The sequence below is a fragment of the Heliconius melpomene genome, chromosome 13, assembly GCF_056956725.1.
Source record: "Heliconius melpomene rosina isolate 202511_hmr_F chromosome 13, ASM5695672v1, whole genome shotgun sequence".
NCBI lineage: Eukaryota > Metazoa > Arthropoda > Insecta > Lepidoptera > Nymphalidae > Heliconius > Heliconius melpomene.
The window spans coordinates 3,738,544-3,754,699 of NC_140401.1; the positions used below are offsets into that span (position 1 = coordinate 3,738,544).

General features: G+C 31.4%; 1 protein-coding gene across 1 annotated transcript; it reads left to right on the forward strand.

The window, feature by feature from the left end:
* The first annotated feature begins 9,844 nt into the window (after positions 1-9,844).
* LOC146532507 (cuticle protein 19-like) lies at positions 9,845-13,795 on the forward strand. The gene is made up of 4 exons (XM_085196573.1): positions 9,845-9,945; positions 12,326-12,484; positions 13,212-13,308; positions 13,461-13,795. The coding sequence occupies exons 1-4, from the start codon at positions 9,931-9,933 to the stop codon at positions 13,616-13,618; spliced, it is 429 nt and encodes a 142-aa protein (XP_085052699.1). The 5' UTR covers positions 9,845-9,930; the 3' UTR covers positions 13,619-13,795.
* Positions 13,796-16,156: the final 2,361 nt, after the last annotated feature.

Sequence of the window (16,156 nt, forward strand, 5' to 3'; positions counted from 1 at the left end):
TTTGTAATCATATACGTTATTCAAAGTCAAAGTCAAAGTCAAAATATCTTTATTCCATAAAAATGCTTAACATTCACTTGGACATGTCATAAAAGATAAAAAAAAATGGAAAACAAAATAACCAAAAAAAATGTGCAATTTTGACTTGAAAAAAGCCCGTTCAAATGGTTGAGCTCATGAGAAGATACAGGCAAAGAAACTCATGGCCACTCTTTTTAAATGCCAACATTTGTTATAAATCACAATTAACAATTTTAAATTAGAAATAGAGCAACTCATTTCCAAACATCTTTATCGCGAACATAATCTTTAACAGAGTAATAAGCTTTTTGGCAGAGCCTGTGCTTTACCACTTTTTTAAATTTGTTCAGTGATAAATTAACCATGTCGTTTGGAAGTTTGTTATAAAAGTGTATACTTTGACCTACGAATGAGTGAGACACTTTATGGAGCCTAGAGAAGGGCACAGCAAGCTTATTTTTATTTCTTAAATTATATTGATGGAGGTCACTGTTTTTATTAAATTTATTAATATTCTTATGCACATATACTAAGTTGTCGTAAATATATTGGGAGTGTAGTGTGAGGATGTTAAAGTCTTTAAATTTATTCCTTAGTGACTCCCGTGGACCCATTTTATAGACTGCTCGGACAGCCCGTTTTTGGAGCACAAAAATGGTATCTATGTCAGCGGCACTACCCCAAAGTAATAGGCCGTAAGACATAATGCTATGAAAATAGCTGAAGTATACTAAACGCGCGGTGTCAACATCGGTCAGTTGACGAATCTTGCGGACAGCATACGCTGCCGAACTAAGTCTACCAGATAAAGTTTCTATATGCGGACCCCATTGTAACTTAGCATCTAATGTTATACCTAAGAAAACAGTTTCATTAACTACTTTAAGTTCCTTATTGTTCATCAAAACCCTGGTTTCTACTTGTTGAACATTATTAGTAAAGAACCTGATACATTTAGTTTTACTACTATTTAAAAGCAAGTTATTGGCACTAAACCAGTGCAATATCCTAGAAAGAGCATTGTTTACATCGTCAATTTCCAATTGCTGTCTATTAACCTTAAAAACTAAAGATGTATCATCTGCAAACAACACCATTTCACAGATATCTCTCATAAGGTGAGGTAAGTCATTAATGTACAAAAGGAACAAAAACGGACCCAGAATAGAGCCTTGTGGCACCCCCAATGCTACAGGTGACCCGTGTGATAGTTTCCCGTTGACATTTACCTTTTGAATCCTATCACTTAAATAAGAAGTGAGAAGATCCAAAGCAATGCCTCTTATACCATAGTGGTGTAGCTTCCTGATAAGAGTTTTATGCTGCACACAATCAAATGCTTTGGATAAGTCACAAAACACCCCAAAGGCATCACGTGACTCCTCCCAAGCCGCGAATATACTCTCTAATAATTTGACCCCAGCATCAGATCTTCCACGAGTGAAACCAAATTGACCTGTGTGCAGTAATTTATTTTTATTAAAATAAGTAAGAAGCTGACTGAGTATCAGCTTTTCAAAAATTTTACTAAACGTAGGTAGTACTGAAATCGGTCTGAAATTTGTGGGGTCTTGCGTACTACCTGATTTAAACAATGGAGTTATTTTACTATATTTCATCAAATCAGGAAACACTCCACAATCAATACATCTATTAAAAATTGTAACTAAATCAGGAATCAAAATATCAATTAAAGAATTTATGATATTAACTGAGACACCCCACAAGTCGGCTGTCTTTTTCATACTAATTGATTTGAAAGCTACACTAATGTCTGAATAATTTACATGACGGAAAACGAAACCATTATAAAATTCGGGAACATTGTCTTTATTAGTAGGTACAATTTTTTAAATTTATTAAATACAAAAAAAATGTCTAAAACATGTCCCTTTTAAAAAATAATATTCACATACAATTACACATATTTATTGTTTATCTATATTCGAATCAACTAATGTCCAACATGAGAACTTACATTATAAAAGATTCACATAATAGAAAAAAAGCTTATTTATACTTTATTATTATAGTTATTTGTTTATCAATAATGATGAGAAAGTTACAAAATATACATTTGTACAGCTAAGGAAGGAAGCTCGTATAGTTTTATCTTCCTTGCTTCAATCATCAATAATTATAAAATTATTTATTCAATTCCGACCATATAAGCAAGGCCTACTAAAATACTGTGACTGACTGACTATGGCAATATTGGATTTAAATCTTATATCGTAAAAATATCGATTTTAAAGTTAATATTAGATTATATTTTTGGTCCTTACAGAAGACACTACATTAAATTAAAAACAAAATAATTAATACTGTAAGTCAGTGAATTATCTCTGATTATTTTCTTTTTATATTGAATTATTTATTTGATAGCAGGCACTATAAAGTAATAGAAGTAAATAGTGAATTTACTGCACGGTGTATCTTGCTGAACCCAAATGTATTTGTTTCCTAATAGTAATAAATAGGTAGGCCGAACAGTGAAAACTATGAAACCTAAAAATAATATATTAATTTTATCCATCAATAGCAAAGAAATTGCAATGTTAAAATAACTTCCTTATCATTTCTGTAATATAATTTTCTTTCATAGAAACTAATGATTAAATGTAAAAGAAAAGGATGAGTCAACTTTATTTAGTTTTCCATTGAACGAAATGTCTTTCATAGAGTGTTATTTATACCCGGTAAATTAATTACCCTTTGCTAAAAAAAATGTTAGACAAAAGAATATTAATACTTCTTTTCAACTTTGCATTGTTCAAATATTTCGCAAATGTAACAAAAATAAAGGAAACATAGGGACGTGAAAGGTTTGGCTTACAGTATAATAATATATACTTTATTATTTACTATTACTTATACCAGGAATATTGAAATAATTTTAAATAAAAATATTCTTATAAATATATGACGCATGAATTCATTTGAATATATAAATGTAAAGACAATTTTTACGAATAATTTAAAATAAAATAATAATTCCTCTCCATTGGTTCCTTATTCGATCGTGGTATCCGTATGAGGCAATACCCTCGTACGCACGAAGTTATCCTAACCTAAACACCATATACAACCGATGGACGAAATCCTGGTTATGTCATAGTATAATTAACAGTTTTTATATATCTACTTATACATTAAACAGTTAAAGTAATTAAGCATGATCAGAATGCTATGTAAAACAAATTTCACCTTATCCAGTCCCGACGTGTATGTACATAAATGTTAAAATTGTGAAATGTTGATGAGGTTTCATCATTTAATTTATCTGTTATGAAAATCGTTGTAATTGGGTAAGCAGAAATATCCTAGAGTCATTATTTTATTCCTATGTTTAAGCTTCACATTGTATCTATATATGAAACTGGGAAACTAGTGTTAAAATATTCCGTTTTCCACTTTACGTCAAATTTGCGTGATGAGTAAAGCGACCAGAGCGATGAATTGAAAATATTGAATATTTCAATTCCTCGAGTGGGAATCGAATTCAGAGTCTGTTGCACGCTTGTGCCACAGTACCATAAGTGGCCTTAATTTTATTCTATATATTTTATATAAACTAAGTTAACAAAAACCAACTATAATATATTTTTTTCCTCCTATATTTTTCTTATGTATTTTTTAATAAGCAATACAAGTTACAATTTAAAGATCATGATAAAGTAACATTGTAAAACGCAGGTGTCCTGATGTTAACATGCCTAAAATTATATATAATTATCTTCTCTGTCAATAAAACTATATGGACAAATTGTACTGAGTAATTTATATGTCAACATACTGACATCTTCCTTTTAAATGCAAAAGAATGTAAATTACTGTAGTAGGCAATACTACATGGAAACTCTGGGAAATAATTAAGGACATAAAAACATTATGGTGCTGTACTATTTTGGTAGAAAATTTTCAATTTCTCGCTCTGGTAACGAGGCAAATACGCGGCGTTGAGTTTCGCCACTAAGCACGTAATGTCTTGTGAATTTCGCGGAATGTAGGAGAACGGAAGGCGTCTCAATGGGAACGGAATTAGGTTTCCAAGTCCCCTTATTAAATGGATAAAGATAAAATTAATGTTTTCTTTTTCTTTAAGTCCAAACTCTAGAGCTATGAAAATAAATATTTTAGTTCTACATAAGCCTCATGTATTCTTGTGTGTATCTAGCATTGTCATACAGTCTGCATTAGATTAAGTAAACGTGTGTTTAGAAAACGATTGTATTACATATGATAAATACATTTCTTCCGTAACATACTCGTAAAGCGGATATCATTTTGTAGCATCAAAGATTTACTTTTAATAAGGGAAATGCATAAACTTTCCTTATTCTTTTATTTATATTAAATGCATTAAGCATAATTCTACGTATTTTATGAAACATAAAATATAACTTAATAAAATTTCTTATTTCTTGAATGACTTTTCGCTAATTTTTGAATTGACGAATCCAGTTGTCAGCCCAGTAACCTCAGTATTTATACCATTTAATTTTTGATTAGAGCCCATCCAGTTAAAAAAAATATTAAATTTAAACTGCAAAGTTTAACTTTAAGTCGATTATATATTTTTTAAGATTATCTAGAACCAACTGGCCTCTACGGTGCTTACGTTCTTTCGTAAAATAAGCTGAGCCTACAGCAATTTAATAATTAGTAAATAATTTTCAACAACATAAATTGAAATTCCTAAACGTATAAGATTGATGTCAGTAAAGCCACGTTTTCAATAAGAAATGTCAATGCCACGAAGTGAATTATGGAGGTGATGACTGTTGTGTTCTTCACTAATTATATTTGCATAACATTAACTTACATTCCTTTTTTGAGTTTCACGCTGCAGAGCAGGGTAGGCAGAAGGACCTCCCCACTTTCTACCGAATTCTGAAATGTGAAATAACCTCGCTACATGGATCCATCTCAAAAAGACATTTAAATTTGAGTCTCTCCTTCCTAAGATAAGAGCGTTCAACCAAACAAATTCTTCAGCTTTATAATATTAGTATAGATATAGATTACGCATGTTTTACGTATGATAGTAGGCGACCCTGCATGTCTCTATAAAACGCATAATTTTTTACATATCGACTTGCGTTTTGGGTGTTGTTTTTATAATATTGCTTTTGAAGTCATATATGAAATATGCATGAGGCAATCTATTTTTAATATTGCATCACTTACTTAATTTATTTTTATAAAAGCTGTCTCGTAAATACATCAACATGTATTATTTTCAATATCATTAACAAAAATAAAATGGATAATATAAAAAGTTGATACTAAGGACTTCTACACTGCGATTTTTTCCTTACGCATTTTTCCTTGTTACTTATATTTCCTACATTTACTTCATAAAACCACTTAAGACAAATATGCTAATGCTTCACAGTCAAATTTGATACTGTCAATTTTTCATATAAGTATTACCTATTTTTTATTATAATCACTTTAAAGAAAAAAATTAAAGGTTTATTATTATAATTATGATAATTAAATACAATGTTAGCTAAGATATTATGAGATATCCAGCTGACAAATATAGCCACTGAAGCACGAGAACTACTGACTAGATGAAAATATAGGATTATGAATAAGCCTAATAATGAGGACACACATTTTTAAGGCAAAACCTCAAAAGATCATACCCGGTCAAGTGCAAATCGGTGTCGATCACCGAGGGTTTCGTACCAATTCCAGGATTGTAGGTCAACGCTAGCCTATGCGCACATTTATAATATTTTTTTTTTCTCCAAAATATCTATAAATTTTATATTTTCTACGAGTAAGGGGTACACTGTAAAACATTATGATTGTAAATTAAAATAAACTATAACGACATCTGTTTAGCGAATGACAAAACTATTCGCTAAATCAAATGTTTAAAGTTTGTGAAAGGCACCGTCTACTTCTCTGTGGTATAATGATATATGGATATTTTTATAGATGGCAGTGTGCACGAAAAGTTCTTTATTAGTAAAATAAAAATTACAAAAAAATAATTATAAACATCTATATTGAAGGACCGACGGCATAAAGAGGTTGGTGGGAAGCGGATGGGTTCGAAGAGCTGAGGATCGAGTCTGGTGGCGAGAATTGGGGAAGGCCTATGTCCAGATGTCCAGACAAAAGATGGCTGTTGATGATGATGATGATGATGATGATGATGATATTCAATATACCTACAATATTATAAGAATTTAAAATATCAAAGGAATGGTTATAAGAAGTTTTACTAAGTTTTACATACAGGGTTATCAGTAACTCGACCTATTTCCGAGAAAGCGATGTAGATGTGGTTATTAAAAACTGATTGTGTTTCATTAATACTCTCTAACCGGAAATGGATATTAGAATAATCTGAAGCATCTTAAATTACTTATATATTAAAGTGCTGAAAAATAGAAATATATGTAGCTTAAAGGAATAATAAAATTCCTTAATTAATGTGTTTTTTTTCTGACCGTGTGAACTTGCTAATTTTTCGTACCCCACTTTCAGTCTGTTTATGCTAATAAGCAACTTTCGTAAGTCGATTTCATAATTAAAATTCTTGTAATGGAACTATTCCTTTTAATTTATGAAAATGCATAAGCTTTTCTGCAAAAATCTGTTTAAAATATGATTGTGAGTGCGTTTCCCATTGAAGGGAATGAAATATTTCTTTTTTCTCATTTTAAAAGACAGCGCTCGCTCTTCGGTATAAAAAACAGCGTTGAGTACTGTCACTCACCACTCAATGTCTTGAAAATTGGGGGTAAAACGTGGAATTTGGATTTTTTTTTTGTGCGGGATACAAGGTGAAGTTTAAAACAAAGTGAGATAAAGCCACTGTTATTTTACCTGTATTATGTAGGCTTTAAAAATATTTATTTTTTAAGCAACTTTATTTTTTTTTGTTAATCCTATTCAAATTTCCCAAATTATGAAAATACATCTTATCTATATTTCTATACTATACTATACTATATACTATTTACTATAATTACTATATACTATCTATACTAATATAATAAAGCGGAAGAGTTTGTTTGTTTGTTTGTTTGTTTGAACGCTAAGATCTCTGGATCTACTGGTCCGATTTTCATTGTTTTTGTTTCGTATGAAAGCTGCATTCTTCAGAAGTGCTATAGGCTATATAACATTACATTACACATATATACTAATATATTTTAAAGTACATTCTAATTTGACATGCAATTTATTCTGCCATGTTAATAACAACCGTCGTTGCTACGCGACCGATACCGCGACGTTTTGATATTCATCCTTATGAAAATAAATATAATAGTCACTTTTAGCATTTTATCTAGATTGAAATTATAGTTTACTGTATAACATACTAATAAATAATTAAGGAGATGTCACTGATTCCAAATGACCTAGCCACCTAGCGGGCGGCATAGTATGACCGACGCGAACGGGCAGATGACGTTGACGGTTTTATAAATTTTCATACATTTTCGAACTTTATTTGTTGTTTATAATTAATTTAAAATACACTTTGGTTCTCTTCTTATTTTATTTGATATTGCCCGCTAAAATTATCCTACTTAATAGAGAGAAATGTTTAGTTATTTCGAAGAGTCGATATCTATGTACGCACGTACGGAAAACTTTAGGTACTTTTTGTAATATTAAGAATACCTATCCTTTAGTTACTTTTAATCCTTTTGTTAGTTCATTTCAATAACTCAGATAATTTTTTCTAATAATGTGTATCTACTTATTATTCTTTTTGATTATTTGAGCTTATATTTTCTTACTAATTCTATTGAGAATTGAAAATAATTTCATGAATATATTTAATAAATATTCTTATAGTTGAAGCAGGCGTAGCCGCGTCCGGGTCCACTAGTAATATAATAAAGCGGAAGAGTTTGTTTGTTTGAACGCTAAGATCTCTGGATCTACTGGTCCGATTTACTTTGTTTTTGTTTTGTATGAAAGCTGCATTCTTCAGAAGTGCTATAGGCTATATAATATTATATTACACATATATACCAATAAATTAAAATACTTTCTAATTTGACATGCAATTTATTCTGCCATGTTAATAATAACCGTCATCGCTACGCGACCGCGTTCGTTACCGCGTCATTTTGATATTCATCCTTATGAAAATAAATATAATAGTCACTTTTAGCATTTCATCTAGATTGAAAATATATTTCTATAGAAATTATATTCTTATATTTCAAGCAGGCGCAGCCGCGTCCGGGTCCGCTAGTTTTATATAAAATTTGTATGTTTAATTTGAATTTTATTAAGTTAACTACTTAGCTTGTAGTACTAGAACAAGCGACGTTTCTTTATTAAACTAACTAATATTAAAACAATAGGTACATGTTAATCTACATATCCACGTAATAAGAAGCTAGGGTATTACAGAATAGTTCTGTTTAAGATAATATGATTTATTAATAGTGTAAATTAATTCTCTAGATGTTTATAACATGTTAGGCTTTTTTTTCTTAAATAACTAATATATATAAAAAGTTTTCATGTTTCATTACTTTTAAATTATGGAGAAATATTATTTCTTTTTCGTTTGTAAAAAGTTGTGGTCAATGTATCTCTCCAGAATAAACGAACCTTGACGATTTGCTAAACGTAGCTGCTGTTATTACAGTTTTCCCTTGTCTAAGTACTATGTTTCTGTGGATCTCAATTGTATTTTCGCAATGCTAATATCCGATGGATCTTGATAAACTAAAGTGTCTTACAGCGTTAGCATTTAACTAGTTTTTATTTTAATGTATTTTAATTAGACTAAGATTCCAGGGTCCCAGACCTACGTTATTTTGACTTCTGCCACTCAATTCGCAATGCATCTAGTATTCGACGGAAAGTGAGGAACGGAAGTGTCTTAATAGTAATGGAGTGTTTTAATGCTAACTTCCCCAGGTTAGGGCCTCTGTCTGCTCTGCATGTGTGGGATACATAGTGCAGCTAAAAATATCCGATTCTACACGATTATTGTTATAATTGATGTAATTACACAATAAATGTTGAATCAGTATTACATCTATATCCTATCCTATATCTTATAAAACAAAGTCGCTTTTCATGTCTGTCTGTTGTTTCTAACTCTTCTTCTTCTAAACCACCCAATGGATTTTGATGCGGTTTTCACCATTAGGTCGAGTATTTTTCGTAGAAGGTTTATATATAGTTTATTATTTGTACATTCTTATGTAAATTAACATAAATATGATAAATATATATAAAGTCCTACCCGTTGAGACACTTTCGCGCATGCGCTGCTTTAATGGTAAGTACTACATGAAAATAATGTACTGGAGTATTGTTTCTCTTAATAAGATCTACAAAAAACTCCGCAACGGCATATTCGTATCTTTTAAGAATAACGTGTAGTGATCATTTTTCTGTCTAAAAATCATATTTTTCCATAATGGTATTGATCCTTATCCTTTAAAATGCGGGTTGCATAAGGGTTTAATTAATTTTCACATTATCTTAAGTGCTTTGCAAACATACATTATATGAATAATCCAGTAGTAAAAGCGGGCGAAGCCGCGAGAGGGTCGCTAGTGTAATATATATTAAGATAATTGTGCAAATAGATTATATATATTAATGTATAACAATATAATGTTATGTCACAGACTATTTTATCGGCACGTTAGACATTGAAAAAACATAAATTAAACATAAATTAATTTAAATAATAAAAAATTAAAATATTGAATCATTATTTTTTCTAATATTACATACACACGTATTGCTAACGATTGTAGCCCTTTAAGCAGTTATTCCTTAAGGTATTCTTTTAAACAAACTCACAGTACAACGTGGTGCAACCCGAGGCTTATATAAATAGAGGGCTATTGTTCAAACATAACCAGTGTTATTGTAGAGTTATAGACATATAAGTGAAAAATGCGTGGACTCCAAGTAAGTATATTTTTAAATTAATCTATTATTTTTTAGCCATATATTGCTAATTGTTAATAGATACAAAATAATAAATAATTTTATGATTTTTTAAAAGAGATACAAAGTCAAAAAATATCGTGTAAATATTTAATTTTTTATAATCATTTCGTATATTAATTTACACTGATGAAATTGATTTTTTTAATTAATATTACTATCATGCATCTTTTTGTAGCGCAGTATATAGTCTGTGTGGTTTAATTTGGGCAGGAAGTATTTAACTGAATTTCCTACTACCCCTATTATTCCTTTTACGCAAGGAATATGCAAGAAATGTGTAAAACTAAAAAAATAATAATAACTTCGTAGCTCTATTTTTTTAATTGCTTACATAAAAGCTTATTTTTCAAGTTAAAATTATATAATCATGAAATTACAGCAAGGAAAAAGTAACAATTATAAGTAGGAAAAGTGCGAAAAAATTGTGTAACAATCGATATTATAAACATTATTACGGTGCGTTGTCGTTTTATGCTATTGTAGTAGTTGCTAAAAATATTTTTAATAATATAACTAGATTTTTATGTCAAATATCCACTGGAGAGATTGACAATAATATATAAACTATTTTATTTTATTTTTTTATTCGTCTCTGATCATTAAAGTATATGACTATAAACTATTTTCATTTCCTCGTCCTGGTAAGTAACGAAAGGCGTTGAGTTCCGCCGCCCAACAATGTAAATTTTCGAAAATTGGCCAAAATTTTTAAGCAATCTAGTTTTTTAATATCCTTCTATGAAGAAAGAAAAACTCTTTTTTCTTAATGTCAAATGTTGAATATAATATGCCTTATTTAAAATTAGGTAGTTCTAAGTTTCTTCAACAGACAGAAAATATGTAATTTTAGAATATACATACGTAAATGGGTAATTAGAAATCTGAAATTAAAGTTGATATCGATACCACAAGTAATAGCTTTTAGCCACAATCCTGTGAAATTGACACCCACGCCTTCCGGTTTAGTAGTCCACTGTCACTAACCACTGAACTAGAAGAATATTATACTATAGTCTATAATATTTACTTAATTATTTTCATCTATTTTGTTTTGTTTTACATTAGAAAAACTTGTGACTTATTATTATAGATATAAATAGATATAGCTTCACGCTGAATGCCGTATATAGCAGGATAAGCAAAGGGAACCTAGTGTGTGTGAAGATACTCCGTTCCCCGCTTTCCGCCAAATTTTTCGAAGCATTGCGTGTTGAGAGCGAAGAAATGAAAATATTAAATAAATAATAAGCCATTCGCATCGAACCCACAACCATCATCTTTAAGTAACACCCTTGTGCCTCAGCGTCACGATATAATTGAAATTAAATCTAAATTCATTACATTTCGAATTAATCACCAATGAAATTCAGCTACAATACAAAAAATCTTTCAGATATTAAAAAAAATATGTAGAATTTATTTCCTCAGTCATAATAATTATCATTTCCCTTACATAAATCATATAAGTACTTTATGTTATAGAATCAGCTGCACCCCACACGGTACGCGTTCATTGATAAAAATTCTAACGCACAGTCTACGTAATATATTCGATATTGTTGTAACTGAAGCGTTGTAGCGGAACTTATATAATTTACCTTATAAGTATTAGTGTACCTAATACTTCCTGTGTTTGTTCTTATTAAGTAATTTAAATATTAAACGTTAAATCATTTATTACGTACATTTTGTAGCGTGTCTTACGAGTCTATTATCTTTTTTAAATGTAGCCTTATTTGTAATATTTCTGTTTTGTTTTTTTTTTTAACTAGGGTTTTTTAACTGCATGGTACCGATTTTTGAATTTACTTTTATAGTAGTACATTTCATCGAATCCTGAAGGAATTGCGTGTACGGAAAGGAAATGGCGAAACTTAACGCTGCATTTTGTCCATTACCAGAGCGAAGAAATAAAAATATTATATATTTAACCCTCAACTATTTATAATGGCACGCTTGTCCCTTGGACTACAAACAGAATTCGCATCTTAGCAAGTAAAAAAAATATATACACAATTGATCAAATATAGGACTAAGAAAGTTGATGAAATGGTTAGGATTGTCGTGTTTTCAAATTCTATTAAAAAAATCTATATATTTTATAAATAATTCATTAATATTTTCATCTAATTTTAATTCTTATCATTCAATTTAAATAAAACCAAAAAAGGCTTCTAGCACATTGAGCTTCAGCTTATAATTTCTGTTAAGGCGGTAGCAGAATGAGTAATTAGTTAGTCTGGCGGCACCCAACGCTGGCTTTGAGATATCCAAGAAGGAAGTTAATACTGCCCACAATACCTTTTAATTTGCATTCCTTATTCTTTATTGATTTCAGGTTTGTGCTTTATTGTGCTTATGCGTAGCAGTTAGAGCAGCGTATATCGGTTCTATTCCCAATTATGGAGGTTATAGCGGGTACCGAACATATCCAGCTTATGTAAGCTATGGATATGATGGATACGACAGCTACGATGGCGGTCATGAATCTTATTATGTAAGTAATGACATATTAGTTGTTTTAATTAATAGGGCACGAATGTATACATTTATCTCTATATTTATATTTAAACATAAGATGTAAACTAAATACGGTAACGGTAACTAATACGGTAGGTAAATTAGTAAATGTAATGTAAATGAAATGCCTCAAAATGGAAAACAAAGAACAACCGTTACCTTTACAGTCAGATGCTTTTCTTTAATCGCACATATCTCAGATATTGTAGAGTAAGAAAAGAGAAAAACTAAATTCTTATAAATGTACAAAATATACTTGTTTATATTCTATTGATAAATAAATTAAAATATAAACTACAATTTTTATAAGGTTTACCCACCGTGACGTCCTACTTTGAGTTATGGACAAATATATGTCATTTATATTGTTATAGCTTATTACTCTTGAGGATGTTACACAAATAGGAATTGTAGATCGTTAAATGGCAATTGTTAGATTTTGTAATATTAATCACATGACGTGAGCTCGTTGATGTCTTTTCTATGGTGGAAATGACAGTGTGGAATTATAATTTGAAATGTGTTTATTACTATGCATTTTTTGAATCATACGTTGTTACCATCATATGTTGTTAGAGCCTTGGTTCATAAAATAATATTAAGTAATACTTTAAGTACAAAATTTAAATTTTAGAATTTTATTTCAATTTCTTGGAATGATTGCAACGTTACATATTACTTATTTTGCTCTTTATATTTTTCAGGCGTATCCTAAGTACGCATTTGATTATTCAGTTAACGACCCTCACACTGGTGATCGCAAGTCACAATGGGAAACTCGTGACGGCGATGTTGTTAAAGGTAATTATGTTATCAAAAATAATAAATTATATAAAGTCTATTTATAATTCAGTTCTATTTGTCTTAAGTGATGCTAAAGTGTCATTAATAAGAAGTTCGTATCATTAATAACAATTTCAACTAGAAAATTAGAGATATTTTTATTTTTTTAGGTGCATACTCTTTCGACGAGCCCGATGGTACTACTCGCATAGTAGAGTATACTGCTGATAAACACAATGGTTTCAATGCGATTGTCAAGCGAATTGGTCAGGCTTACCATCCTCAAGTGTACAGCAAAGTTCCAAGATATTATTATGGCTACCACTAGATGGCGCCTATTCATATAAAATATATTGACACGATCAACAAATGGCAAGCTAAAGCAATACAAAGCTGTGATATTGCGCAAATAGAAAAAATAAAACAACCTAATGTGTAATAGTTTAAACCATTTTATATAAATAGTAATTTATTATTGTAGTTAAAATAAATATCTTGTTACTTATTGCCATATTTTATTTATTTTTTGAATTTATTCATGCTATCCAATGGTATTGGGGTGGGTGGTATATCGCGCGATTTACTTGTGTAACTATACTAGTGCTAATTTAATTATGTAAAATCTGCTAAATTTAAATGATTAAAGTTTCAATTTAATTAAATATTGATTAACGCGACAAGCTTTTATGATCATATAAATTGTGTACAGTGAGGTTATGAGTTGATAGTTAAAATTTAAAAGACAAATTTTATTTTCTCCTTTTTAAAGCGTTTAAATAAAAGCTTTTTCTAAAAATGATTTTTTGCTTATAATTTATTTTTTACTTTTTAGTTACCACTGACTGGGTTTCTCACACTAGAGACATGTACCACGATTCCGCTTCTATGGTTAGGAATGTTGGCGACACTAAACCCTTCCCGATTACAGTGGGGGTTCACCAGGGCTCGACTCTTAGTCCGTTCTTATTAATGTAGTGCAGCCTCCATGGCTGATGCTGTATGCCGACGACATAGCACTCATTGACTAGAACCGACTGACGCTGGAGCGTAAAGTGAACCTCTGGAAGGGTACGCTTGAGAACGGCGGTCTTAATCTAAATGTGTCGAAGACCGAGTACATGGCCTGCGGGAGCCCGGACTTGAGCACGACCCTTATAGGTCCTGAGCCAGCCGTTAAGTCAGAAAAGTTCAGGTACCTTGGATCCGTTATGCACGAGTCTGGAGGCATCGATCACGATGTCCATGACAGGATAAGTGCTGCCTGGGCCAAATGGCGGGAGGTCACTGGTGTGGTCTGTGACCGAAGAAAACCGCCAAGCTCAAGGGACTGATATACAAGAGCATCATACGACTGGTTCTTTTATACGGCAGCGAATGTTGGCCAGCATTATCTCGGCACACTCAGGAGCTTCACGTCACGGAAATGAAGATGCTGAGGTGAATGTGCGGCGTAACGCGGTCTGACCGCATACGCTACACATTCGTTCGAGGTAGTCTTAGGGTCCGTGACATAGCGGATAAGCTCCAAGAGCGCCGCCTGAGATGGTTTGGCCACGTTACGCGCCGGTCTAAGAACTATGTCGGATGCAAGTGCCTTGCTATATCAGTTCCTGGAGTGAGACCTCCTGGACGCCCAAGGAAGCGCTGGTTGGATGTTGTGATGCCGGATATGAGAGCCAATGGTCTACCCACCGCGGACGCAAAAGACCACGCAAAGTGGAGTAGGTTGAGTAGGAAGGCAGACCCTGGCAATAGCCGGGATTAATGCCAGGAGGAAGAAAGTTTCTCACACTAGATGTCATATTATTTTTCTAATTATTCTCGGCAAGCCCTTTCATTTGATACCCGTATTGCAGATGTGCATAAATAATAACTATTCCGCCATCTTAGATGTTCCGCCATATTGGATTTAGAAAAACGTCACATTTTTCGAGTTACTCTCAACGAGCCCTTTCAATAGATATCCATATTGTAGAAGTAGACTAAAATTAACTATTCGGCTATCTTGGATGGTCCGCCATATTGGATTTAGAATGACGTTACATTATTTTTCGAGTTGCTCTTAATGAGCCCTTTCGTTTGATATCCATATTGCAGAATTGCAAAAATAATAACTATTCGTTCATCTTGGATGGTCCCCCATATTGGATTTAGAATGACGTCACATTATTTCCCAAGTTGCTCTCAACGAGCCCTTTCATTTGATACCCATATTGTAGAAGTACATTAAAAATAACTATTCTGCCATCTTGCACGGTCCGCCATATTACATTTAGAATGACGTCACATATTTTATCGTGCATTGTCATCCAAAGTAAACGTGTGTACAAAATTTCAGCTCAATCGGTTGACGATATCTACTTCAAAATTGAGCTCTAAGATTTCACCCGAACCCACATACATACATTGCAAGTTAAATAAAAGCTTTTAAAAATTAGATTAGTACAGTATTTTAAAAATATTCTTTTATTTCGATAGATGGCGCTGCTATAATAATGTATTCAGCAAGGCTGTAAGAGATGTCGCTAGAAGCCTATAATAATTTCCAAAATCTATTCAAGTTTCAAGTTCCGTATAACAGCAGAGGTTCACTATTTTGTCATTAAATGAAATTAATAGGTTTCTAATATACCTTTACATAATGAACATATTTTTATAAAGTAAATTAGTAAAGAAATTTTACTATTCAGAGCTTCCTGACTTAATTTATCATCGTTATATAAAGAGCTCGAGCATGAAACATAATAGATTGATCACGTATGGATATTATAAAAACTTTATCAAATTACTTTTTGCAGCGAATGTGATTTACTTTAGTGTTAAAAGTGTACAATTGTTTTTCATTAGTGTTTTTAAGAAGTCCACA